The following is a 27450-nucleotide window of genomic DNA, read 5'->3' on the forward strand; positions in this document are numbered from 1 at the left end:
CTGCTACATTTGAGGAATTAGGAATTTAGATTCTAGAAGGAGAAAAAGTAGGCAGGAAGCATATAACGTTGTTTCGGTATTTACTGCAAAAGCGTAACAGCATCATGGAGGTAGGAACAAGAAGGTCTAAGGGAGAAAAGCACCAAGAAATAGAAAAATAATCGGGGGGGGGGGGGTCGGGGGGAGCGGCGGTATTTGAAATTTCGGCCCAAGGGGCACCTGGATGGCTCAGTCGGTTAGGTGTCTGCCTTCGGGGCTCGGCTCAGCTGGTAGGTCCCAGGGCCCTGGGATCAGCGGCCCCACACCGGGCTCCCTTCCCAGCGCAGGATGCTGCTTCTCCCTTTCCCTCTGCCTCTCCCTGCTGTTCCCCTGCTTCTGCTCTGCCAAATAAATAAAATCTAAAAAAACTCTAAAATTTTGGCCTAAGAAAGTGAGGTAAAAATTCTGCCTTTACCAACCCGCTCCAAGATTTAGCACCCAGAATTCAGTTCAAAAGCCTGAGGTATGGATTTTGAGAAATCGACCTGGAAATCTAATCATTTGTGCACTGTCTCTATGGGAAAGCCTACTTTCCAAATAAATCATTTGCTCATGTATGGAATGTGCGGACAACCTGTTCATACACTGGAACTCCCTGTAGGGGCCTCTCCACGCGATGTATTCAAACACCAGATGGTCAGCCCCACGCCATCCTGTATCATTTCTTCCCTAACGTGCAAAGTGACATGTGGCGTGTCTCTTTGAAATTCAGAATTTTTTTCCAAAGGAAGTAATATTTCTACCTGTTCAGGTCAATCATTCTCCTTCCAAACGTGAACTCCCCTCCTGAGTAGATCAGGAAAATAACACACCCAGCTAGAAATACTAAACCCATGGTAGAGCTTCCAACAGAACTTAGAGACAGTATGACATTTGCTGGAAAACCTAAGAAAAATCAAGAGACCCAGAAATGTGTGCCTAAAATGTTAGGGAGTGAGGAGGGGGGATGAGGGCGGCGAGGTGGGGGGGAGCGGAGAGAAAGAGGGGAAAATGTATGTGTTTAGTAATCACAGTCTGCAGACCCAAACGGGCTTCTTAGAGGAGGAGAGGGAATAACAAAAAGAACGTATCTGTACCACATGGAAGGACACCTGCCGTAAAAGCACAATTATTCTTGACCTTGGCAGACGTACACACCCTCCAACGGTGGCCCTGGATCAAGGGACAGTGGGCTGAAGCCCATTGACGGACCACCCCTTGCCCTGAGTTGCACCAAGAGGTCTCAGGATTATCTCCTGGCATCATTCAAGGCCTTTACCATGAAGAAAAGAATCAGCTGCACAACCACCGTGCTTGGCAGTTATGTCCCCGTGAAAATCCCTGCCATTCTACTCACTCTGCTCACAGGCCTGATGAGCAAGGGCCAGTATCCCCTCCCCGACGGACCGGGGCGCAGTGAATGAAGAACTAACGTATGCACGCGTGCCCAACCGGACCCTGTACCACGCTCTCCCTCGTCCTACGTTGCTGAAGCCCCGGGCTCCGTCAGCACGTGAGCTGACCCCGCAAACCTCGTAGCATCACCTCTGCGACACTGTGAGACCTCAGCGGGGTGGATGCAACTGCTTCTTCTGACACAGACTGCATGACGCAACCAGATTTCAAGATGCTGAAATGAAGCGAACCTTCAACTGAAGCCTATTTAAGAACTACTCTACCAGTGGGAGCTTTACAACAGCTCACCCTACCTCCATCGATTTCTGTGGGGAAAAGGAGAATATTCCACAAATTAAAAAGCTTCAGGGTACCTGGGCAGCTCAGCGGGTGAAGCGTCTGCCTGCGGCTCAGGTCATGATCCCGGGGTGCTGGGATCGCGCCCCACTAGGTTCCCTGTGCCACGGGGAGCCTGCCTCTCCCTTTCCTTGTGCGCGCTCGCACTCTGGCAAATACATAAAATCTTTTTTTTAAAAGAAGAAAAAAACTTTATAGAGGGGCACCTGGGTGGCTCAGTTAAGTGTCCGACTCTTGATATCGGCTCAGGTCATGATCTCATGACCTCGGGCTCCTCACTCGGCAGGGATTCCTCTCTCCCTCTCCCTTTGCTCCTCTTTTCCCCTCTCTAAAATCAATCCATCTCAGGATGGGGGAGAAAGCTTCATGGAAATGTCAACATTGGATCCTTCCCCAAATCACCACATCCAGAACAGTCTTACTAGAAGGGCGTCTGAAGTCCAGCCTGAACCCGGGGGGAGGCCTTCACCTCCGCCTCTGCCCCACGAGTTCTGACCAGGGAGCAGAGGGGAAAGACTCTTCCTCAACAGGATCATGGACGCTTGGTCCAGAAACGTTTGGTGAACAAAACCACATGCTTTATGTAACAGATAATGACCCAAATCAACTAAGAAGTGAATTACACCTATTAGTCACAAAAACCAGTAAAATGTATTTGCGCTAGAATAGCCTTTCCATCCTTTCATTCCCTATGACCCACCTTCATTCTGCCAAATTAAACACACAAGCAGAATAAAATGATAATCCAGACACCTGCAGGAAATAATGAGACAAGAAAATAAACAAAAGGCATCTGCAGGAAAATGAACAAAATACCAAAACAGATGCTACTAAAGCCTAAAGCTACCACAACAACGTATGAAAGGGCTTTTTATAGTGAGGTAACCTGAAAGCCTGCTGACAGCTATGGTATGTGCTACACGGAGAGGATGGCCTGGCTCACTTCGTCCTAGAGATAAAACGTGTTCAGTACTCAAATTCCCCTAAGGAGACGGTGAACTGCCAATTCAAGACGGCAGGCTCAGCGCAACGCATTTACTTCCGCACCTATGAGAGCTTAGAACAGAAAATGATGTCACGCGCGTGTAGACGAGCACACGGGCACAAGCACACCGTCCTTCTCCCCCACCCAGACACAAGGGGTAACAAAAGAACAGAGTATGTGCCGATGAAATTTTGGAAAGTAGATAGAAAAAGGTTGGGAGGTCGAGTCCATGCATTTAGGTTTCTCGTTTTCTTTGTAATCTCCTGTGGGTGGGAGCCCCTCTACCATGATGTTTGGCAGGAGTGACCCGCGTGATGCGGTGGCTTCGTAAACTGGGAGGATTTCTAGTCAAAACCAAGCCAAGAAGAGCTTGGGTCAAACCTAGCAACACTGGCTTGCTCCTCCTAACAAAGGTTCACTCTCAAGCCAACCTTGACCAAGGAGGAAGCAGGCATTACAATCTATTCTTATAACCCCGTATTTCTGCATGGCTATTACTACTGAACGATTTTTAAATTAAAAAAAAAAATGTAATGGGCTAGGAGCTGTTTCCTAAATACCTCATTCTTCAAAATCTAGGAGTTCCTTCCTCCCCCGCGAGGAGTTGCCAATTCCAGCCGATGACAACATGGTACCTCCGTGTTATTATCTAACCCATAAACAGGACGATAATTACATTCGTATCATACTCCTGGCTTCATTTGTAGAGTTTATTCTTGAACATAAAATTCATAAGCACCTTGAGAGGAAAAATACTTAGATTTTTATCTTCTCAGCAAAAGTAGGAAACAAATCAATATTTGGGCATAAAAATTATTTCCGAACACACAAGATATGTTTAAATGAATAGGATTCTAAGACCAAATTTGTAAAATACCGTGCAAATATGATTTAACTTCCTATTTTCTTAAAAATTACATGCCATCACTAGGGGATGTCAGCAACCCAGTCAACAAAAGAATTCCTAAGAAATGAAAATATATTTTCTTTTATCTAACTTTTCCTATTATTTAGTGTGAAGAGCAAGACTTGGCATAAATCTATGAAAAAGTATAATCTCTTTAAAAGTGACTAAACCTGTTACATAAATAGAGGCTGGTATCAAACTTCTAGCCAGATGAACAGCCCCAGATTTTTTTTAAAGTATCATCTTTTAAATGTTGCTAAGTACCATTTTCCATTAGGATTTATTTCAAAAACCAGAAGCAGTAACTTCCATAGGCCAGCACATTCTCTGCAAACTATTTGCTTAGGATGAATCTTGACATTTGATTCATACAGGCTTTCTGTGGCAAAGAATAGCTTAGCAGAGCATTCTTACTGGCTTTGCTTTAAATTGCTGCTGACAGAAATATGAAAAGAGATCGATATAACCAACGGATCGTAAGCGTCGGGTTAATTCTCCTCTCTACGTAAACAACTAGGGGATGCACAAAATCAGACTCAACCCTAAACAGGTTAAAACGCCATATTCCACAAATGAAACGCAGTTTTGAGATGTGGTTAGTAAAACGGAGCTTTTGTCTGCAGGGGCCTCTGCGGAATAGAAGAGTTCAGCAAAAACGTTGGCGGTAATACTCTTAACTTTTCTACCAGCGTCCTTGTCCAACTCCGTCGCGGAACGTAATGAACCGAATCACAGAAACGGCGACCCGACAAAGGCTTTATCAACACCTGAGCCATTCAGCCACCCTGCATGAAGAGATTGATGTTTTAGTCATCTGGGGCTTTCTATGCACATTGGCGGAAACAGACTGCATTTCTTCATTTGATGAATCCTGCCAAGGAGCTACGAGCTGCACGCTGGGGCGGGGGGGTGGGGGGGTGGGGGCGGGGGGCAGCGGGAGCGAGAAAGAACCCCAAGCGGAGCTCCCTGCGCGGCCTGCTCGCAGGACCTCGGCATCACGACCGGAGCCAAAATCGAGGCGGACACCGACGACTGGGCCACCCAGGGGCCCCGAGGAGCTACAAAGCTTCAATGCCTAGACGCTGTAGTGACTGCAGAGAATGTACCAGAACGGATTTTAAAGTGCAAACCTGATCCTGAAAATGACCTTCCCCGCCACTTCTCATCTTCCTCAACCTTCCAATCATGTTCGCGCCAAACCAAAAAAAAAAAATAATTCGAAGACCCGGTGTCTGTTCACCACCCTCAGGTTAGAGTGGACACTTACTATGCGGTATTCAGCGGGAAATGGCCAATCGCTGTGCCCGCAGCTGTGTGGACGGGCCAGGAAGTGACGGTGCTTGCCTTCAAAGTTACCTCAGGATGGTTCCTCATGGCGAGGGGGGGGTGGGGGGCGTTGCCTTCAAGTGTCGCATTTAATGCAAAATCCCCAGATTAGGACACCAAAGTGAGGCAGACAGAAAGGATAAAGCATGTGGGAGGATTCCTGACGGCCTAGAAACAAAAACCAGATCCTTCCTTAGTGTGCCCAAGGGGAGCGCGGCGGGAGACTAGGGACCAGGTATGAATCAGTCCCTCCAAGCCCAGTCTACACTAGCAGCAAGACACCTCCCGCGCCCGCGCCCATAGGAGCAAGACGCTCAGGCTGGGAACAACGGCCCCCTCCAGGCCGCGCTCAGGGCCAGGGCCACATCGCACCCGCTTCTGCGTGGCTCTCTCCCAGCAATCTCACAGCCTTCTGTAGGAATTTGTTTTCATTCATTTAAGCCCCTGAAGTGTTACTATAAGAACTTAGCCTGCTGTTCCTAAGTATGTAGAGAGCAGGGCAGTGGTCAGCAGAAGCAGCAATGGGGGAGGGGGGTACACATATTTATACACGCACCCAAATCTTCTGATCGGAAGGTGGAAAGAAGAATTAGGAACAGAAATAAGCAAGTGCAATCATTTGGCTTAGACAGGAAGGACGGAGATTTCATACATATCCAAGAAAGTAGAAAAGAATAAACCAACAAACACTTTCTACAAGTACGGTACAGAGTCCTGGGCTAATGCCCCATGGGGAGAGAGAAGAAAGTTCCTTTCCTCAAGGACTTAACAATCCAGGTGAGGAAACAATAGGAAAAAAAAAACAATACGAGAAATTACCAGGTTTTCAACACCAGGTTTTCAACACAATACACGTGACTCCTCCAGGAGCCAGAGTGTGACTAACTGCCCGATCAATGGTGCGAACAAGTTCAGAGTAAGGAAAGGCTGGACGTTAAATGACAGGGAGGACTCATGTGGCTGCGCAGGAAATCAAAATGCAGGGACCGTCTGATCGGAAACTTGAAGAAAAGGTCCTTGAGGATGTGCCTGATTAGACCTCGTAGGCTGGCAGGGGGAATCCGACGATCCCCCAGTGACGGGGGTCACAAGCTCATCTGCGGCCATTCCTGAGGGAGCCCTGAACTCCCAGCTCGGGGGGACCTGAGGGTAGGCCCCGCTCTGCCCTGCGCCCCTCCCCCACTCGCTGCTGTTCCTCAAGCCCCTCACCTGCCACAGCAGTCTCCCCCCACTTAGTAAATACAGGTGAGTGAACAGAATGACCAACTTAAGTTTTTTAAGCTAAAAGGACCGTTGGACAGACAGCGGAGACATTCCACCTGGACCTATACTGTTAGGATTTTCTATTGCCCATAATATACGCTGATTAAAATTGTTCCAAGCTCCTAATCCATATCTGGTTTTGGTGTTTTTTAAGATGTTATTTATTTATTCATGAGACACAGAGAGAGAGAGAGAGAGAGAGAGGCAGAGACACAGGCAGAGGGAGAAGCAGACTCCTTGCAGGGAGCCCGACGCGGGACTCAATCCCAGGACCCCGGGGTCCCGCCCTGGGCCGAAGGCAGAAGCTCCACCGCTGAGCCACCTGGGCATCCCGCGAACCCACACTTGTTTAAATCTAACACCATTCTGTGGGTGTAGAGAGTGCCACCACTTGTAGACCCTCCACAAGTACCGAGAGAGTTAGAACTCTTTAACCAACAATCCTAGTAAGAGTCAGGGCCGGAGGGCTGGAGGAACCGCTGTGGAGAGTGAATGCGGAACAAGCCATCACGTAAATGAATAAAACACACTCAAAAGCAATGATATCAAGTTGGGCTCCTGAGACCGTAGCCCGCACAAGCGAAGGCGACCTTGCCACACTCTGCTTTCTGATAAACACTTTTATCATCAGAGCACTGATGGAGGAGCCCACATTCTGATCGCCTTATTCATGGCACTAAGGGGAAAAGGTACTGGCATTCCTGCGTGGGCGGGAACAATGCACTCAATTCTCAGACTAAAACCAACACGTGGGAACAGCTCTCGGATGCCAGAGGAATACACATTCGCTTTTGCTCCCAAAGTCTTGCGGGAACTTTCACATTTATTTTCAGACTTAAAAAATAGACAGACTTATCAGCTGTAGTAAAACCAGCTCAATCATAGAAACAGAGGAAGCAAGTATTTTCATTCTCACTTTGCAATCTGAGAATAGAAAAGAGGAAGTGACTGGCCGAAGACATCCAGGGAGCCAAAAGAAACGGAAACTTAGGTCCCCTGACTTTATATCCACAGCTTCAACTAAATCTTAGTCTATATTTTCCTGAGAGGAAAGAGCCCCGCTGTTTTAACACACTGACTGTAGAAATGATCAGCGGCCGCATCACCAGAATCCTACAGCTGAGACTCTGGAACACGCATGCAGAGCCCAGGAGACTCCCTAAAATTCCTTCCATTCAAATTCTGGTGCTAAACAAGCTTGTACATACCATTAAATATCCCAGTAAGATAAAAACAGATGTATCAAAAACTAGGAATTATAGTTTCTTCGGTAAAAAAATATAATCTTCAAAGTTCTCAAAAAAAATATTTGAGATCTCCTTTCATTACCAAGAGGACGAATTAGCATAAAATATAAATTTTAATTTTAACTATACAATGAAAAAACACTTTCATAAAGATTTGGAACAAATGCACACAGACTAGGCCTTGGGTCAAAATCAACGCATGGCTTAGCAATAAGCCTATTGTTACCTAAGCCAAAAATAACACTCATTACACTCAAGCCACTTCCATACTGTTTTTTTCACTTAACCATAATCATTCTCTTAAAATGCCCTCTTATCCAATACTTATGCTCCCAAACATTGTGTTTGAGGCATTTTTGCCAACTTATTAACAACACATACTCTTACCTCAAAAGAATGCAGACCCTAAAGATAATAATTAGTGTTTGAAAACAGAGCTGCCTCAGTTCCCTGAGCAATTGTATCCACTTAATTCCTAAGGTTCAAGAAAGAAGAGTCTCAGATGGCCTAGAGGAGAAAAAAATGTGGAAAGGAGAAGCCTAAAGTGAATGGAACAAGGGCTATAGGGATACAGATGGACGTATGGAGATCCAGCTACTTATTTTAAGAAAGTCGGTGGAGATACAGATGATGCTAGGACAAATAATAATCTCCCCAAGAACTACCTTCAGGAAAAGCTATTTAGTTAATACACTACCATTTGCATGAAATGGCTTAAAAGGGGTGCCTTTGTAGCCCAAAGGTTCTGACAGGTTAACAAAAACAGGAAACTGCCTCTAATCACACTGACAAGATCATCTCTCTAAAGACCATTAATGTGGATCTTAAATGTAGTGAATAAACAAGTTCCCCCTTAAATTACTGCAGCCACGCAGCTACTTACTGGGTTCTAAAATCTAAACAGTATTCTTCACCGGGCTGGATCCTCCATCCCGATGACTTTGCAACCTCCTCGGTTTCTCCCCCAGAAAATTCTGCTCTACAGACCAGTTTTAATCCTCTCATCCTGGCGTTTGAATGCCCTTTCGAACCTCATCTGACTCTATAAGGTCTAAGTTAGGTCATTCCAACTCCTCGAGACTCCTCGACAGACCATGCTTCCCTCCCCTGTTGAAGGTGCCCTAAAAGTGAAGACAATCAGGCCCTCTTCGGTGGGGATGCTATAGCCTATAGGTCTAGTTGAAAATTAGACACGTGTACATATAAAAAGAAAAGAAACCATAACGACAGGCATCTAAAAAGTCACGGTAGACAGAATCTTTAATGACTGCAGACAGATGGGAACAAATCTAATCTCCCAAACCAAATAAAGTGAAAGTATTTATTTCCCACATTGTATTCATCTTCCTTGAGTGCTTGCAAGTTCATCAACAGCTACGGTTTCCCACAGCATACTTCCCCAAGTAGTCCTTAGACACCCATTTCCGGTGTGGAGCTGCAGAACCACAGATAAGCAGCATCAGCACATCACCCAATCTGTCTGAGGTCAGCGCTGGGACGGGAAACACGAGAGCATTCACACCACGTGACGACTGTCCTCTGGGCTCCGCTGGTGAACGGAAAACAGCAGCAGGCCTGATGCATAACAGCCCCATCCTGATGATACTAAGCAAGCAACCAGGGAACCAAAATGGGAAGAAAAACCGGATAAAAGAGGAAATACAACCTATAACATGTGCGTTGTTAGAACAGCTACCATGACACTGAGGAGTTACAGCCTATGGTCAGACATAAAGTCGCTGCTTAGAATCCTAATGAATCAGGTACATAAAATCTGCTGGGATCACATCACCAAAACCTACTCACATTGCGTTTTGCTTGGTGCTTGAAAGAAAAAAGATTACTCAACACCTACATGCTACACACTTATTTCAAATTTATGGTCCTCAAAAGTTCATTTTCAATGATATATTAAGTAACATTTATCAACTAAATAGACAATCTGTACATTAAAAGACTCCCATGTTTTTTTTAAAAAGATTTCATTTGGGATCCCTGGGTGGCGCAGTGGTTTGGCGCCTGCCTTTTGGCCCAGGGCGCGATCCTGGAGACCCAGGATTGAATCCCACATCAGGCTCCTGGTGCATGGAGCCTGCTTCTCCCTCTGCCTATGTCTCTGCCTCTCTCTCTCACTGTGTGCCTATCATAAATAAAAATAAATAAATAAATAAATAAATAAAATAAAATAAAATAAAATAAAATAAAATAAAATAAAATAAAATAAAATAAAATAAAAAGATTTCATTTATTTAAAGGGAAAGACAAAGAGAGTGAGTGCAAGAGCAGGGACCCCAGTGAACACGGGGCTGGGATCACGACCTGAGCCAGAAGCAGATCAGATGCTTAACCCACTGAGCCACCCAGGTGCCCCAAGACCCCCACGCTTTTGGAACCAATTTCAGTCTCAGTGAATTTAATGTTCATTAATTGCAAACTTTGCTGTGTTTAACTCTGCACTCTTTCCCAACTCTGCTTCAAGCACCCTAACAACTTCATTTCTCATGAGCAGCAAAGTCCTAGAAGAGGGAACAGTCACACAGAGAAGAATGTTATTTTGTACCATTTCAAAATGAGATCTGACCTCTAATAAATGAGTGCTAACCAGAGGAAAAAGGGGGGGGGGGGCACAGTGATTAATATTAGATTTTATCAAGTCAACTATGTCTATCAAACACTTAAATATTCCTAAAAGAATAACAATAAACTAAGAAAAATACCAGACCACCTAACATCAGATGGCAGAAATGGCCACACATCAGTGATCATTTAAATAGCTGGCCCGAACTCGCCAGTTCAGACTGAATTCCCAAACAAGGATTAAAAAACACGCCTCTCCTCAAAGACACAAGGGCATAATGTCTAAAACCAAAGAAATGGAAAAAGTCCAGGCAAATCCTAACCAAAATAAAGCCAGTGCTGTAATATTAATGTCAAAATAAACCTAAAGGTACTAAATAATGGTAAAAAGGAAAAAATTTTGCACCAATCTAGCCTCTAATTTTATAAAGCATAAACTTATAGAAATATGAAATTATCACATCAATAATTATAGAGAATTCAACACACCTCTCATTAGTTGATAAGCTAAGCAGTTAAACGGTTAATAAACAACATGAACCACATAATGAATAAGACTAACCAAAAGGACAGATCTGGAAACCAGGCCAAACTAATAAAACAGAAGATCTGAACACATGAAAAACACCCTCTTCCCCCAAGACATGCACACATATATTCACACATACTTTGGAAATTTAAAAATTTAAAAATTTAGAAAAACGTCAGTGGTCAAAAATGACCCATAAGGGGATGCAAAAACATAAAGAACTGAATGGCAATGAAGAGCCCTATGTTCAAAACTTGTGCTCGCAACGAGATACTTGACAGGAAAACCAGAGTCATGGAAGCATGTGTATATTTAATATTCAACTCAAGAAATTAGAAAAACAAGGTAATCCAAAGGAAAAAATAAAGAGCAAAAGGGGGGAAATTCAACAAAGTAGAAAAGAAAAAACAAACGACAAAACCAAGTTGTTTCTTCAGAAAAAAAAAAAAATTAAAGTGGTAACTCTAGGAAGAATGATCTGCAGCGTAGGGGATGGGGAAGACAAACAACACTAAAAAAAAAAAAAAAAAATGGAATAAAAATTGAATGCAGAGCAGCCTGGGTGGCTCAGCGGTTTAGCACCTGCCTTCAGCCCAGGGCATGATCCTGGGGTCCTGGGATCGAATCCCGCGTCGGGATCCCTGCATGGAGCCTGCTTCTCCCTCTGCCTCTCTCTCTCTATCATGAATAAATAAAATCTTAAAAAAAATTGAATGCACAACACGACGATGCTATGAAAACCTTCATGCCAGCGGATTAAGCAAATTAGATGAAATGCAGTTTCTAGTAAAACTGTGAATTACTAAAACTCAAGGAAAAACAGAAACAAACTCTTGAGTATTCGGAAAGTGAATCAATGACTTGAAAACAACAACAAACAAACCCACTCTCTACTCTTTCCACCAGGACAAGACAGTTTTAAAGGGAAGTTGTATCACATCTCCCAAGAACAGGTAATCCTGACTTACCCAAACATTTCCAGAGAATATTAAGAGGGAAGCAACTCTATGGGGCTTACGCCCTAGGCCACAGGATCTCATCAAGGGTTGAGAGAAAATTAAAGGTAATATATGCAAAAACCCTAGATTAAGAGTTACAAAATGAGTGCCAGGTCATCAGGAGTAAGTAGAGACAATGTGGGAAAAGTTCCACTTGGTGGTTAGTAGCTGGAATTCAAAGTGGCACGAGCACTTTGGAGATCACTTCGCAGCACCTGGAAGTCTGAGGAAGTAAAATCACAGCCTATCAAGGTCACAATTCCCTGCAGAACCGTGCAAGGCCCACAACCCACCGAAGCACACAAAGAAACAGCGCAGAAGATGGAGAAACTGGTCATTCACAGTTAAAATACACGCAAGAGATTTACACGCTGTCGCACAGAGCAAGGGAGGAGAGATGGGACTCAGACTTTACCAAGGTCTTCAAGGTCTTAGTTCTTAAAAAAAATAAATAAATAAATAAATAAATAAATCTAAAAAAAAATAAATCTGAAACAAATGGCAAAATGGGAACATGGAATTAAAATGTTTATGGTGAATATATACAACCATCCATTACTTTCTAGATTTTTGTAGTTTTTAAACACATGTTGATGTTTTTACGTACATTTTGGTATTTTAAAAGATAGACAACAAAAATAGATTTAAATCATAAAACACGTTGGTAAATGTTGAGGTTTGGTGACAAAGAGCTTCAGAGAGAGCTGGAACCTTCTGAGGGACCTAAGCAATCTTATATTCTACAGTTTCTAGGCCTTTGTTTGCTTGAATCATGGCTCAAGGTCAAGTGACCATCAAGCTGGTTCTCACAGTTTAGACGCCCTAACATTCAGGATAAGAGGGAGAAACAAGGGAATGTGATCAAATGTAACTGAGTCAAGGTGAGACCACCCCAGACGCAGCGTCCGTCTACCTGCCGCCCCTTCCCCCTCTCTCTCTGAGTGTTAAGGATTCTTAATCCTCTTTTGCCGTTCCTGTTCTTAAAAATAACTGAAGTATCAGAATAATCATAACTAAAATGAGTAAAGTAGATAAAGGCAAGGACCATGAGACATTCGTCTTAGCAACCTTGTGCTCTGGTGCACGTTTAGATATATAATAAACTACTGTTCAAGTAACCAAGCTGAATGCTTTCATTGTAGTTAAAAGTATAACTTCTATTTTTAATAAGCAAGAATGCAAGGAATTAGGAAAAATATTTAATAGATGAGAAGACCCAAAAAAAGATTTAGAAACCATAATTTATTTATTTATTTATTTATTTATTTATTTATTTATTTATTTATTTTTTAGAGACCATATTTTAAATGAACAAATTAGGTCCCATGCGTAGCAAATGAAATAGGGTAGTTCTGTTCATGACATCCAGAGTCAAACTGCCATGGCTGGAATTCTGGGTCACCCACAAATTAGTCATGACGCTCCAGGCAAGTTAAACTGTCTACGCCTTCCCCCAGGAAACCAGGGGAAATACCCACAGTAAATACCTAAATACCTACCTCGCGTAGAGTCGTACACGTGTGACCTGAGAGAATCCAGCCCCAGCGCTTGACAGAGTTCTTCCATGAACAACTATTAGCCTACGTTCTTGTAAATCAAGTCACTGAGCTATGAGAAGCAACAAGCTCTTCTGACAAAATGATAAGGCACTAGACGCTTTAAAAAAATTCTATTGGTTTGGGTCACATCCACACTAATGAATTATACGCTTTGCAAGTCATGAGTGTTTTTTAATTAAATGAAACTAAATAAATGGGCTCGATTTTGTCATTATCTGACTCAGGATTTAAAAAAAAAAAAAAAAAAACCCTTTGGTAGGGTTAAGCGCTGCAATTATCCTGGCTCTTGAAATAATCAACGGAGAACCACTGCTGGTTCTCCTCCAGCAAAACCCTTGTGGACAAGGGTGATAATACTTCACGCCCACTCAGAACACACACGGCCAGTCCAAACCGGCCAAACACCTGACTACCCCCCATCCTCCCCAAGGGTCAGGAAATACTGTCTGGAATAGACATGACCCTCCTGCGGTTTTCCTGTTTTCTAAAGCAAACTGACGACTGGCTTATAGGAAGAGAAAACCGTGCACAGTGTGCCACCCCCACGCGAGGTGGCCGGGGCTCCCACGCTCACTGGACGCCACACAGCAGCCAGCAGCGCCGCGCTCACCTCCAGGTCACAGCTGTACTCGGTGCCGTCGAGGAGCATCACCTTGCACTGGACCATTTTGGTCTTCTTGGCGGCTTTCTGGGCGGCCTTCTCTGCTTTCAGCTCATTGGTCTGCACCTCCTTGCTCTCCCTCTTCGCTGCTTCCTCCGACACGTCTTCCTGCACCTCGTCCACCTTCTCTTTGCCCTTACCCACCTCTTCAGCAGACTGTCAACGGGAAAAAGCAAGCGCATAGTAAAGCTGAGCAACTTGCAGAAGACCGAGCATTCAAAGGGAAATCTGTAGTAAGAACTGGGATTGTCAGAAACCTTGTCGGCCCCGGGATCCCTGGGTGGCTCAGCGGTTAAGCATCTGCCTTTGGCCCAGGGTGTAGCCCTGGAGTCCTGGGATCGGGTCCCACATTGGGATCCCTGCATGGAGCCTGCTCCTCCCTCTGCCTGTGTCTCTGCCTCTCTCTCTCTCTGTCTCTCATGAATAGATAAATATTTTTTAAAAAATTGTTGGCCTGACTCCCAAAGACTTCAAAGCTTTGCTGGCAAGGATGTTCCCCGTATCTGCCTTCCCCCAATCCGCCTCCCACCTCTTCATTTGCCAATTTGGTAACTTCAGCATTGAATGAGTCAAAGAAAATACATCCTGGCCACTAAAATTTAACTATCATTTCAAATAATAAAATTTCTAATTATAATTTCATGCCATGGTAAAACCTAGGCTGAAGTAACCAAAATGTTTGCACATACAGATCTTCTTCTGACTCACTGAACGCTTACATACATTGAGTCAGAGGTAGAACAATCCACACTATTTAGAAAGGGAAGGAAGGATCCACACAGTATCTGTCGAACCTTAAAAGGAAGGGATGTGAATGTTTTCTGTGGCTTGCACATATAGTCCATTTTTTGGCCTTATTATTTTGGCAAGGTTTAAAAAAAAGTAACGAGGGACGCGGGGTGGGCTCGGGGGAGCCATTCAGCAGTGGACCGACTGCCTTCGGCTCAGGCCGTGACCCCAGGGTCCTGGGATCGAGTCCCGCATCGGGCTCCCTGCATGGAACCTGCTGCTCCCTCAGCCTGTGTCTCTGCCTTTCTGTGTCCCTGCCTCTCTCTCTGTGTCTCTCATGAATAAATAAAATCTTTTTTTAAAAAAAGTAAAATAAAAATGAAGTAGTAAGGAGAAGGCCGTAGCACACCACACCACAGTGGGCCCCACACCGCAGACACGGCAGGTGAAGCCGCTCCAGCACAGCTCTCCTGGGTCACCACGCGGCTGACGCCCGCAGGTTCGGTCTCAGACACACCTGGGCCTCGGGGCTGGCCGCGGGCTTCTCGGGCTTCTCGTCCTTGACCCCGGCTGTCACCTCCTGCTGTCTGCTCCCAGCCCGCTCCTGAGCTTCAGCCTGATGCGGCCTCTCCCCTTCGGGAGAAGATTCCTCTGGACCTGCCACCTGCTCCACGACAGCCCGCGGGGGCTCCTTCGGCTCCTTGTCCCCGGCCGCCACCAACGTATAGGACTTCTGCTTCTTCAGCCAGGGCGGCAGGAAGCGCGCGAGTCCCCTGCTCTCCGACGGCTCCCCCTCCCTCTTCTGGCGGGGGCGACCCGGGCTGTCAGCTGCAGGCGGGGGCAGCCCGGGCTCCTCCGAGGGCTCCGAGGGCGGATTCTGCCGGTTCTCTGCTGCCTCCTTAGGCCTCTCCGTGGCGGCGGCGCCCACTTTCTCGGGCTCCTGCTTCACCTCAGCTGCGAGGCCTACCTCGGTGGTCATGGCTACAGCTTCCACTGGAAACGGAACAGAAATCACACACGTTACCTTACGAGCGCGCTCCGTGTTAGCTGGGAGGTGAGAACGGGTGAGGACGGGCAGGAGGGGAGGCGGGAGACACGCCGGGCGCAAGGGGAGACCTTCATGGCACAGGATGGCCGAGATGGCGCAAGGGGAGACCTTCATGGCACAGGATGGCCGAGATGGAGCTGCCGCCTCAGGAATTCTCCATCAGAATCGGAGAACCAGAGGTTGCATCACAATAGAATTAACGGATTCTGTACCAGCAGAGCTTAAAACTGTGAACAGCTTAGAGGGACTATTTTCATCGAGCTATTAATAATACACCCAGAAAACTTTTTTTTAAAGGAAAAATACTTCTCTCCCTACTTGGTATCCCGCGTTCTATTGCACAAAATGTTTACTGATAATGTTAGAAAGTCATGGAGGCAGATGTTGCTGCAATTTCACATAGATCAAAATCTACAAAAATTTGACAAAAAAAAAATCAGGTATTATAAAGATGAACTTTAACTGTAGAGCGCTCACTAGTGAGAAAATCAGACGCAGGGGAAAAAGGTGTTTTTCCCCCAATTTAAATCCCCTAACGTACCAGCATTGTTTCAGTGTAGCAGTCAGTCTTCTGAAAAAAGTACTCAAACTATAACCAAAAATCTAACCCTCTATCCCATGCGACCTCAAACATGGTTTACCTTTAGATGTGGTTATAGGATAAGCACCTCAGGGCCCCTAACTGGAACCAAATGAAGACATTGGGGTGGGGAAAGATGCATCTAATAATTGATCCTATCATGCAAACAAAATTGAAGTTTAATCTGTAAGTAGAGGCACCTGGTGGCTCGGTCGGGCGAGCAGCTGACTCGATCTGGGCTCAGGTCCTGGGACCGAGCCCTACAGACAGCTCTGCACTCAGCAGAGAGTCTCCTTGCGGATTTTCTCCCTCTGACCCCGGCCCCCGCTCACACGCTCTCTCTAAAATAAATGAATCTTTAAAAATAAGTAAATAAATCTGAAAGTAAATGGTGTCTCAAGTTCACATAAGCAAAGAGGGACTTGTTCAAGTATAACTCCCCCAGGGACAGTGTGGGAAAAAAAAAAAGGAACAGCAGAGACAGTACACGCTCCCCTCTCTTGCCAAAGATAAAAGGCCTGGCATCCTGGCCAGTAACAAACTCTCCAGCTATCTTCCAAAGTGGTACAAACCTCAATAGTTCAAAAAACAAAATAACGCTTGTTCTTTTTTAAAGATTTATCAAGATATAATTCACATATAATAAAAAAATCACCCATTTAAATTCTAGTTAATCATCTTAAGTCTATTCAAAAGGGTTGTACAATCACCACCACTCTCTAATTCTAGAATATTCTCATCATCCCCAAAAGGAACTTTGTAATCTATTAATAGTTACTGTCCATTAGCCCCTCCTCCCAGCTCCTGGTAATTACTTTCAATCCTCATGGATTTGCCTCTTCTAGACATTTCAAATAGATGGAATTACACAACGTGGCGTTTTCACGGAGCGCAGTGCTTTCAAGGGTCGTCCATGCTGCAGCACACATCAGTAGTGAACCTGTTTCTTAAAATATTCTTCACCATCTTTTGCAAATCATGTATCTGGTAAGAGTCTAGTAACCGGATTATTGCAAAGAACTCCTATAACTTGTCAAAAAAAACCAGAAGATTCTTAATGGGAAAAGAATTTTGAGTACACGTTTCTCCACAGAAAATATACAAATGGCCAATAAGCCCTGGAAACCATGCTCACCGTCATCAGTCTTTAGTAAGACACAAACCCAAACCGGGTCGGGAAAGCTTAGAGCTCTCGACCTTGACAGTGAGAATGTAAAATGGTGCAGCCACTTTGGGAAAGTTTCTCAAAAAAGTTACAGTCACCCATGTGACCTAGCAACTCACCCCTAGATATGCACCCAAGAGAAATGAAAACCCAGGTTCGCAGGAAAACTTGTAAATGAATATTCCTGACAACCTGCTTCATAATAGTCAAAAACTAGGAAGGACCCACATGCCTGCCAACCATGAACGTTGAGAGTCCATACAACAGAACGTCAAGTCGTGCGAGCACTGAGGTACGACATACGGGGTCATACACAGGCTCTGAAAACATTATTCTAAGTGAAAAAAATACAAAAGGCCACATGTGGTATGATTCCACTTACATGAAATTTCCAGAATAAGCAAATCCCCACAAAGTAGGTTAGTGGTTGCAAAGGACTGGAAGATGGAGAGAACAGGGAGCAACTGCTAGTAGGTACAGGGTCTCCTTTGGGGGTGATGGAATGTTCTGGAACTAGGCCGTGGTAATGGCTGTACAGCCCTGTGAACACACTGAGAATCACTCAACTGTGAGCTTTAAAGGTGTGAGATCTCAATAATAAGAAATAGTTTTAAAAATGTTAGTTGTGGGGCCCCTAGGTGGCTCAGTCACTTAAGCGTCGGCCTCCTGATTTCAGCTCAGGTCACAATCTCAGGGTCATGAGATCGAGCCCCACATCAGGGTCTGCACTGGGCACAGGGTCTGCTTGGCCCTCTCCCTCTGCTCCTCCCCGTGCTCACGCCCACACTCTCTCTCACAAATAAAATCTTAAAAAAAAAAAAAAAAAAAGGTTACTTGCTTCTGATGCGGGAGGGTGAGGACGTTCAGCCGGCCTGCCTCCGCTGAACGTGCCGGGCACATGAACAAGGAAGGACTGCCTGCCTTCGAGAAGCTGACAGGGGAAGGCGGCGGGCAGGTAAGTCGAGAGCACGGGGGGCCCCTGAGCCGCTGGCAAGTGACATGCCTTCTCCCAGGCAAGGGAGTCACCGTCGGGTGCGGCCTGGCACAGGCAATGGCCAACAGGACAGCGTCCACCACAGGAACCCATGCACCGCACACGCCGTGGCAGTGGAGACGGGGCTCGCGGCAGCGAGGCAGCAAGGATAGGTGTGGGCAGTGGGCAAGCCAAGACGTACACGTGCCTCTGGATCACGCCGAGGAAGGCCTCAAGGGTGACAGAAACGAGGAGTCACACGGCATCTTCCGAGGAGTAATGCCATCAGGCCCGTGGGGTAGACGGCCCGGCCACGAGGTGCGGGATGGGGGGAGCCTGTCCCAACTGCCCACACAACAAGGGGGGGGGGGTCACACGCTGGTGGCAGCAAGTTGAAGGGGGGGAAGTCGAAGCCAGGACCATGGGAGACCCGCCGCCGAACAGGGAACCCAAGGAAAAGAGGCTCAGATGCAACCGGTTTTGAATTCACTGCACTGACCCATCTGTCGAGCCGACCTCCTGTCGCACGGCCTCGAGCAGAGACGGGGGGATGCAGTGGATCCGGGGCCCACATCCTGGGTGACGGCTCAAGGCACCAAAGATCCAGATGCCACCAAGAGGGACAGCGTAGTTGGAGACCAGAGGGTCCGAAGGGCCTTCCCCGCGCCCAGCATCCCCGGGCCCGGCGGGGAAGGCTGAGCGCCGAGGAAGGTGCAGGAGAGCAGGAGGGGAGGAGGGAGGACCTCCGGCCTGGGCTCCCAGGCAGAGGGGCCAGGGGACCGGACACTTACCCCGGCCCACCCGCCAGGCCTTGGCCTCCCCGGCTCCACCTGTCCGGCGGCCGCAGACTAGTCCCCACTACATCCCCACCACGTGAGGCGCGGCCTGTAGGGACACATCCCTCCGTGCCCATGTCGGCCTCCAGCACCGTGTCGGGCAAATTGGGAAGTGAACCCACAGTCCCAGCAGCATGGCCACAGAGCTTCCAGGCTGTTCTGCCGTGAGAAAGGTTATCCCCAACATTCCTGAAGAGCAAGCACCGCTGATCTTGCACACTATGGAACTATACTGTGTCTTCAGGTAGTTTTTTGGAGAAAATATTAGTTCGATATAAACTAATACGTGAAAAATATTAAGGCATCACCTTCAACTAGGACGACGAGACACATGATTTGTTGTTAAGTCACTATAAAGCTGACATTAAGGGGCAGCCCAGGTGGCTCAAACGTTTAGCACTGCCTTCAGCCCAGGGCGTGATCCTGGAGACCCAGGATCGAGTCCCGCATCAGGCTCCTGGCATGGAGCCTGCTTCTCCCTCTGCCTGTGTCTCTGCCCCTCTCTCTCTCTCTCTCTCTCTCTCTCATGAATAAATAAAATATTAAAAAAAAAAAGCTGACATTAAGGAGCTGAAATGAAAGCTCGGGTAAATAGAATGAAGTTACTATTCATAAACCTAAGTTATTTTTTTTCCCTCAATCTATTTAAACTAAAAAAAAAAAAAAAAAGAAAATTCACCCTTTTCTCCCACTTCTACATCTGAGAACCACCAGCTGTCCTCTTTATCAGGTTGGTTTTAATTTCCCCACATAAGAGATGTTAAGGTGTCTTTCTCCAACATTTCACTTAGCGTGACGCTCTCCAGATCCACCCAAGCCATTACAAATGGCAAGAATTCATTCTTGTTTATGAACAAATATGTGTGTGTGTCACAAATTCCTTATCCATCCACCCATCAATGAAAACTTAGGTTGTTTCCACGCGTTGGCTGCTGTAAGCAATGCTACAGTGAACATGGGATGCATACACCTCTGAGTTAGTGTGCTTTCATTTTCTTCTGATAAATATCCAGAAAAGGAATTAATTTAAATTTTCTGTGGAACTTCCCTTCTGTTTTCTCCAGTGGCTCTATCACTAGTAGGTATTTAAAATTTAAAGTCATGTCTCCCAATAAGACCTTTACCTCAGTTCTTGAACTAGCCCCATATTGCACAGAAGGTCTTTTTCCTTCTTTTATTTTTTAAGATTTTATTTAAATTCAATTTGCCAACAGGTAAGCATAACACTCGGTGCTCATCTCATCATGTGCCCTCCTTAATGCTTGTCACCCAGTTTCCTTCTTTAAGGTGCCATTTTCCATGTACCACGTAAGTGGAGAATATTATTTACATTAATCATGAAACGACCAAGGTTGATTTTTAGTATATACTCATTTTAAGAGTTGAGTCAATGTCCTGGTAAAAACTGAAATAAAAATGTCCTGCTCTTGTTCAAGCTAATCCAGATAATTGGTAACTTTCTAATTACTTTGGCTGTAAGAAATAACCTGGAGACCAAACAAGTAATGTTCATTTTTGGTCAAAATATTTTAGAAGCAATGAAATATGAATCTTAAAAAATAATAAAATAAAATTAAAATTAAAAAAATTTTAAAAATAAAAATAAATTTAAAAAAGCAATGAAATATGAAACTAAACTTTCCACTATGTTAGAAGCATTAATATTTGCATTTTAATCATAAAGCTGTCACTTACTGTGTCAGACATCATTCATAATTTCTGCTCTTGAAAACATCCTACAGGGGAGGTATTATCCTCATTTTATATGTAATAAGCAAAGGGTAAAAGTTAAGTGATTTGTCCAAGGCTCCTGACGGAGGCCCACACACCCCTGTATCTCATAACTGCACTGTTTGCAATGACTGACCAACCAGGGCTCTTGGCGTAGTCCTCAAGGAAAATCCATGCCAGTTTATGAAAATGATGATAGAAGAGGATTCTATCCTGTGATTTACCATAATTAGGGTTGCCCCCCGCCCCCTGCAATAAGAAATTTATAGATGAGTAACCATCACAAAGGAAATCATATTTGAATGTTATTATTGGCTCCATAATCACAGCTGAGCTGGTGGACAGAAAGTAGAGACCAGGTGCTGACAGAAAGAGCACAGATGACCACACCATTAACAAGCCTCCACAAGGGGCGCCCGGGGGGCTCAGTGGTTGAGCCTAGGCCTTCAGCCCAGGCCGTGATCCGTGATCTGGGCGGGGGTCCCGGGATCAAGTCCCGCGTCGGGCTCCCTACGTGGAGCCTGCTTCTCCCTCTGCCTGTGTCTCTGCCTCTCTCTCTCTCTCTCTGTCTCTCATAAATACATAAAATCTTTAAAAAAAAAAAAAAAAAAGAGAAGCCTCATAAAGTAGTCTTCCTCAATCACTACTGTATTCACACTTTTAAGTTGAAGAACCTCAGAGCCGATCAGGATCATCCATCCAAACACACGTTACATGATAAAAAAGCAGGAGGGAGGTGGGTGGGGAATGGGCTACCGGGGTGAAGGGTATCAAGGACAGCACTTGCTGTGATGAGCGCTGGGTGTTGTACGCTGCTGCTGAATCACTCAATTCTACTCCCGAAACCAATACTGCACTGTATGTGAACTAACTAAACTTTAAATAAAAATTAAAAGAAAAAAAAAAACAAGATAAACAGTAGAACTGGGGAATTGTATAAAAAAATGTATTTTGTAATTACTCAAAAATAAGGGTGGGTATAATTCTACGTAAATAAGTACACTCTTAAAATAGTTTCAAGAGATCAACAAAAGCTCAAACCTAAACACTACGTTCTTTGTTGACATAATGGTTTCTTGAACAAATTACCACCATCAAGAAAACATGATTATAGCACATCCATTCACCATAATTATCATGCCTGTGACTCTCAAGAGTTTCAAATGTGGATAAGCCTTTAAAGTCCATCACCCACTAAAATGGCAACTCCTGCAGTGGAATGCAAGCCCCCCTCCCACCCCCATGAAAGCCCCGTCAGGGCTGGGATCTTTCTTCTCTTCACTGCTCTGTTCCCAGCACCTAGACTGGCGGGTAGGGGTACCACGCAGAGTGCTGTGAAACTGCCTAGTCTGATACACTCAATTTTATCTTATCAACAAGGAAACGGAGGCTCAGAAACACAGGAGGTTTGCCCAAGATCACAAAGCTGGACTAGGGAAGCCAAACGCAGAACTGTGATTTCCCAAATGCTCATTCCACTAATTACATATTATAAATACAATTACAAACACCTAAAATCCATCACTAGTATGGTTATGTGACATATAACATACTAAGACCCTTCTGCTTATCAGCAACCAGAAAGTATACTGCTGTGCACAGCCAGCCCATTACACAAGCGTGTGGCTCTGACACAATTATCACGTTGGCATTCTCCATCTGGGTCGGCAGCGCCGGTTCATTACTGTAATGGCTCCATGAGAAAAAGCACGCATCACTTACCACGCGACCGAGCGGAAAACCATCAACAGAGGGTCAGCCCTGGTTAGGTAAGGAGTATGTTACACAAAACCATTCTTTTTGTCTTACCTTTATTTTTATTTTTTTAACGATTTCATTTATCCACTCATGAGAGACACAGAGAGAGGGGCAGAGACCCAGGCAGAGGGAGAAGCAGGCTCCATGCAGGGAGCCTGATGTGGGACTCAATCCCGGGACTCTGGGATAAGGCCCTGGGCTGAGCCACCGGGGTCGCCCTTTGTCTTACCTTTAAAATGCGAGGTCGGTTCCCAGGCACTATCTCTAGCGCTATCCCAATACCTGCCACCCAACGGGTGCCCTCATCAGAGCCACAACAAGCGAGGCCAAGCAGATACACTACTCTAGACACTCCTGCAGAGAGCTTCAAGCAAGGGGTTCCTGCTAATTATTGGGTCCAGACGTTTCCTTAAAACCTTGAGAGACCAGAGCCACTCTGCGAGCCCTCGATGCTAATAAGATGCCCGTACAGGGACAAGGCAGGTGCTGTGGCCAGCGGATGGCTCTCACCCTTGGCTGAGATCAGACCTCCAACAGGAGGCCTTGGATTTCTATCAACAAAGCTCGGTCCATCAGACAGCGGAGCACAGATTTGCAAATGGAAAAGTAGGATTTCTAACCTCCCAAGTGATGGTAAGGGAACCAAGAGGCTTTCCTGTGAACTTAGAGGAAGACATTTAGTTGTGCAACAAACAGACCTCTGTGACATGGGCAATGTGGGGACAGCTTCAATTCTGCCACTTTCTGGGTCTGACAAAACTGGTTTTCATCTACTGTGACTCAGCCACGGGGCATACAGGGCAACTTTCTAATACCCACAATCACTTGCTTATGTCCAGCTCCTCCAACAGCTACGGCCCAAGACAAGGTACTTAAATACCCAACCATGTTCCCTGGAAGCATCGAATGTGAGAGAAAAACAAAAACAGTAACCCCAATGTAAGAATGATTCAGCAGCCACCTAACTACTCAGGAAAGAGTAAGAGCTGTGCTTCTCAAATACATATGGCAAGAAAAAGGAGAGGATGGGGAAAGGAGGACGACGAAAGGGAAGAAAAAGGGAAGAAGAATGTCTGGAGAGGAAGGAGCAACAAAGCAGGCCGAGCGCATGTGATTCCTCTGTCCCTTGTAGGTTTATTTTTCTCAAGCGTTAAAAGGTCCCATATCCCATATTCAAATACGTGCAGCTACATCCCACAGAGACAATCTGTTAGTCTGAGTTCTCTATATGCTGAGGATGAACAAGGGATGTTTTTAAACGACCCAATGCTGCCCACCCCAGTTACCTTAATAACACACCCTATGACTTGTGTTTTTAAGGGATAAAGAATCTATGAGAGAGTCAGAACTCTTTCTGTAAAGATACAAGCTAGCATCTGGCTTAAATTAAACCCACATACACAAAAGATAGAACCGTTGCCCTGGGCTAGCGCAAGCCTGGACAGGGTCAGGTTACACTCAGAGCACCATTTCCTCCACCTCTCTCTCTTCACAGAACTCCAGTTTTGCTGGGCTTTTCTCTCCTCCACACACAGGCCAGGGAGGTGGGCTCCAGGCTGGCCCACAAGGCAGCGATCTACTCATGGAAGGCCACGCTGGTTCCCCTTCCCCTGCCAAGATGACACGCACAACACGCCTCCTGGGAGGCTTCCAGAAAGATCCCTCCCCGTGGAGAGTGCCCCACGCTAAAGGCCCCTGCTCTGCCTCCGAGCACCGTGCCCCTGACCCCCGGAAATGCCGTGCCCACCGTCGTATCCGGGAAGGGAGACCGGCCAAGGACCGGGGGACACAGCGGAGCCGGCACGCCGCACAAGGCCAGGCTCTACACTTGAGCTTCGCATTATGTGAAACAACACAGTTCCCACCAGGAACAAGGGACACGGTGGCGCCAGGGGTTTCAGTCCTGCAGCCACTCTCAGACTCCCCATATTCCGAGGCAAGCACCGAAAACGGAGCTCTGGGCCGCCTGGGTGGCTCAGTGGGTTAAGTACCTGACTCGATTTCAGCTCAGGTCTTGATCTCCGGGTCATGAGTTCGAGCCCTGTGTTGGGCTCCATGCTGGGTGTGGAGCTTACTTTAAAACAAAAACAAAGGGATCCCTGGGTGGCGTAGCAGTTTGGCGCCTGCCTTTGGCCCAGGGCGCGATCCTGGAGACCCGGGATCGAATCCCACGTCGGGCTCCCAGTGCATGGAGCCTGCTTCTCCCTCTGCCTGTGTCTCTGGCCCTCTCTCTCTCTCTCTCTCTCTCTCTCTCTCTCTGTGTGACTATCATAAATAAATAAAAATTTTAAAAAAATATAGACACATTAAAAATAAATACTAAAACAAAAACAAAGTGGTTAAAAATAAATAGATGAGCCTTAAGAAACTGGAAACACACAGGAACTACCTCAGGTGGGTCATGGCCCTCATACCTAAGAGCCGTGCTTGTCAAATCGTCCCATTTTTCCCTGATGCACAAATTCTTAGAGCCTACTATCAAAGTTAATATCTAAGGTAGGATAAATGACAAATTCTTCATCCTAACAACTGTAAATAAGAATGAGATCTTAGAGTTCCTCAAAGTGTAAGACTCTGTTTCTTCATACACTGGGAGGGCCCCCCAATCCAATGAAAATCAGGACATAATTTTCAATACTGTTCAATTCCAGTAACACCTAAGACAAGTGCTAAGAATCTTATTTGTTAAAAGCCAAGTTCTTGCTGCTTTCATTAAGATGACGAGCATGGGATGATGTACGGAATTGCTGAATCACTATACAGCACACCTGAAACTAATACAGCACTGTACAGTAACTACACTGGAATTAAATAAAAAAAAAAAAAAAAGACATCAAGAAAGGTCTGGGCAATGTGAAGTCTTCTCTAAAGCAACTAGGGTCATCCCCAAAACAGACACCTTTTCCTAGAATGTGCAGAAGTCATTAAGGATCCCAGTACTTACTGGATTCCAGTACTTACTGGATTATCGTTCTCATCTCCAACATGCACACAAACCTTGTCCTACCGGACCCTCCAACAGCACACACTAATCGAAGTGACAGAGACATCCCGACCCCTGCTGGCTCCTCATTAAGCAATTATGCATGGTGTGCTCAGAAATATTGACGAACTGCATTGAATTCCTTCTCTCAGACGGGGCCCCAATTTTTTTTTTTTTCTTTTAAACAGCCAGAGCTAGATCTCCATTCTTTCTGTGCGAAGCTATCTAATCTTTGGATAAAATAACACAGTGGTTTGGACATCAAGTCTGGGAACTTAAAAAGACCAGGATTAGAATTCCAGCTGTGTCTCCTACTAGCCATGTAATAACCATGGAGGCTATCCAGCCTTGCTGAAGTTCATTTTCCTCATAAGCAAAACAGGTATAGAATACACACTCACTGGGGTGCTTGAAGGATTAAATTAGATGCTATACATAATGTGCCTAGCACACAGTAAACTCCTAATAAATGGTGGGCCGCTGTCATCAAATAGAGGTTCCGGGGAAAAAAGGGACTCTGCTCCTTTGTTCACTAAAAATAAAATAGTAACAGAACAGAAATGATAGTGATGATATCACCTATTTGCTGAGCATTGTTCTAGAGACTCTGCATGTGGCGACTGCTTTAATCTTCACGACTCTTTGAAGTAGGAACTAAGAATATTCCTGTGTGATAGATGAAGGAGGAAAGACAAGATAAAGGATTTACACAAAGCTACATAAACACATGGAAGAGCTGGGATTCAGCCCAAAGGTCCGGCTCCAGGTCTTCCGCAACACTGCCCTCAGTCCCAAACAACGTCGCTATCACGTGACTGACGCCTAGCACGGTGCCTGACGCTTCGTGATCTGTAGAAAAAAGCAAAACTCAGACTCTCACTACCCACTTGCTGATCTGCCGTCCTAAGCAATATGTTCTAACCGGTCCCTGATAAATCTCACCTATTTTCGGGATGTCGATCGTATAATTTAGGCCCTTCTCTCGGAAGGAAGGTTTCTCGAGGCCTTTCACACATAGGTAGCAGACACAGCAATGGAAATGAAAAGAACCCCGCTCTCAGCCCAGTGAGGGGCAGAGGTAGCAAGACCAGCTTTAATATAGATTCCAAACACTCATCACTAATTCAGAAATGTGGGTCATTTAGACTCAGAAACTACTACTCATTTGAAAAGCTAACGGTTTTCTTCGAAGCCATCAGCGTCCTATCTTCAGGAAGCCACACAATGGGCCTCACGGGAACTCTTGGTGAAACACTCCAAAAAGGCATCATGCTTTTTAAAGAGCACTTAATTTTCATTCTCAATTGTGTTTGCTAGGTATGTATTTGCTCTCTAGCAAAATTTAAGTGACTCGAATAAAAAAGCCAAATAAAACAGTCCTGGTTATAAATTCCTTCAACGACAACAACAACAACAACAACAAAAAAAAACTTTCAATTTTTGAAATGGCTAAGGCTGACTAGCCCCCAACGAGGGGCAGAAAGTGAAATACAGAGTTAAGAGGAATACAAAGGACGCAAACGTATGAAAACGTCTCCATCACGCGCCTAGTACAAGAAACGAAAATTAAAGATTCAGAATGGAAAAATCCAAAAGCTTTATCATGTAATCACTGAACAAGACGACGGGGACAGAGGGGCATTCTTAAATTACTGCCAGAAGAGAAAACGGCATGAAATTCAACTTGTCAGCGGCTGTCAGAATTCCAAACGTGCAACTCTCACCAATTATCCTGCTTGCAGGAACAAATTCCACACATACACCTGCACACGTGTAACGTAAAATAATTCTGTACGGGTGACTCGCCGTGACATCGTAATAGCAA

The 27450-nt window shown here is 45.4% G+C and overlaps 1 protein-coding gene across 19 annotated transcripts in view; it reads right to left on the reverse strand.

Annotated features, from left to right (window-relative positions):
- Window positions 1–27450, reverse strand: part of EPB41L2 (erythrocyte membrane protein band 4.1 like 2) — a 193662-nt gene that overhangs the window by 87110 nt on the left and 79102 nt on the right. For 7 of the 19 annotated variants that reach the window (XM_049115544.1, XM_025423026.3, XM_049115541.1 and 4 more), the window contains exons 1-3: window positions 15668–15779; window positions 15069–15544; window positions 13772–13978 (exon numbers count right to left, since the gene is read on the reverse strand). In XM_049115544.1, the coding sequence (XP_048971501.1) occupies window positions 13772–13978; window positions 15069–15544; window positions 15668–15713 (729 nt within the window). In that variant the 5' untranslated portion in view covers window positions 15714–15779. Of the gene's footprint in view, window positions 1–13771; window positions 13979–14079; window positions 14225–15068; window positions 15545–15667; window positions 15781–27450 lie in introns of those variants that run through there. The other 12 variants (XM_049115553.1, XM_049115551.1, XM_049115547.1 and 9 more) reach the window with 5 other exon arrangements.

Source organism: Canis lupus, chromosome 1 (assembly GCF_003254725.2).
Source record: "Canis lupus dingo isolate Sandy chromosome 1, ASM325472v2, whole genome shotgun sequence".
NCBI classification, from domain to species: Eukaryota; Metazoa; Chordata; class Mammalia; order Carnivora; family Canidae; genus Canis; species Canis lupus.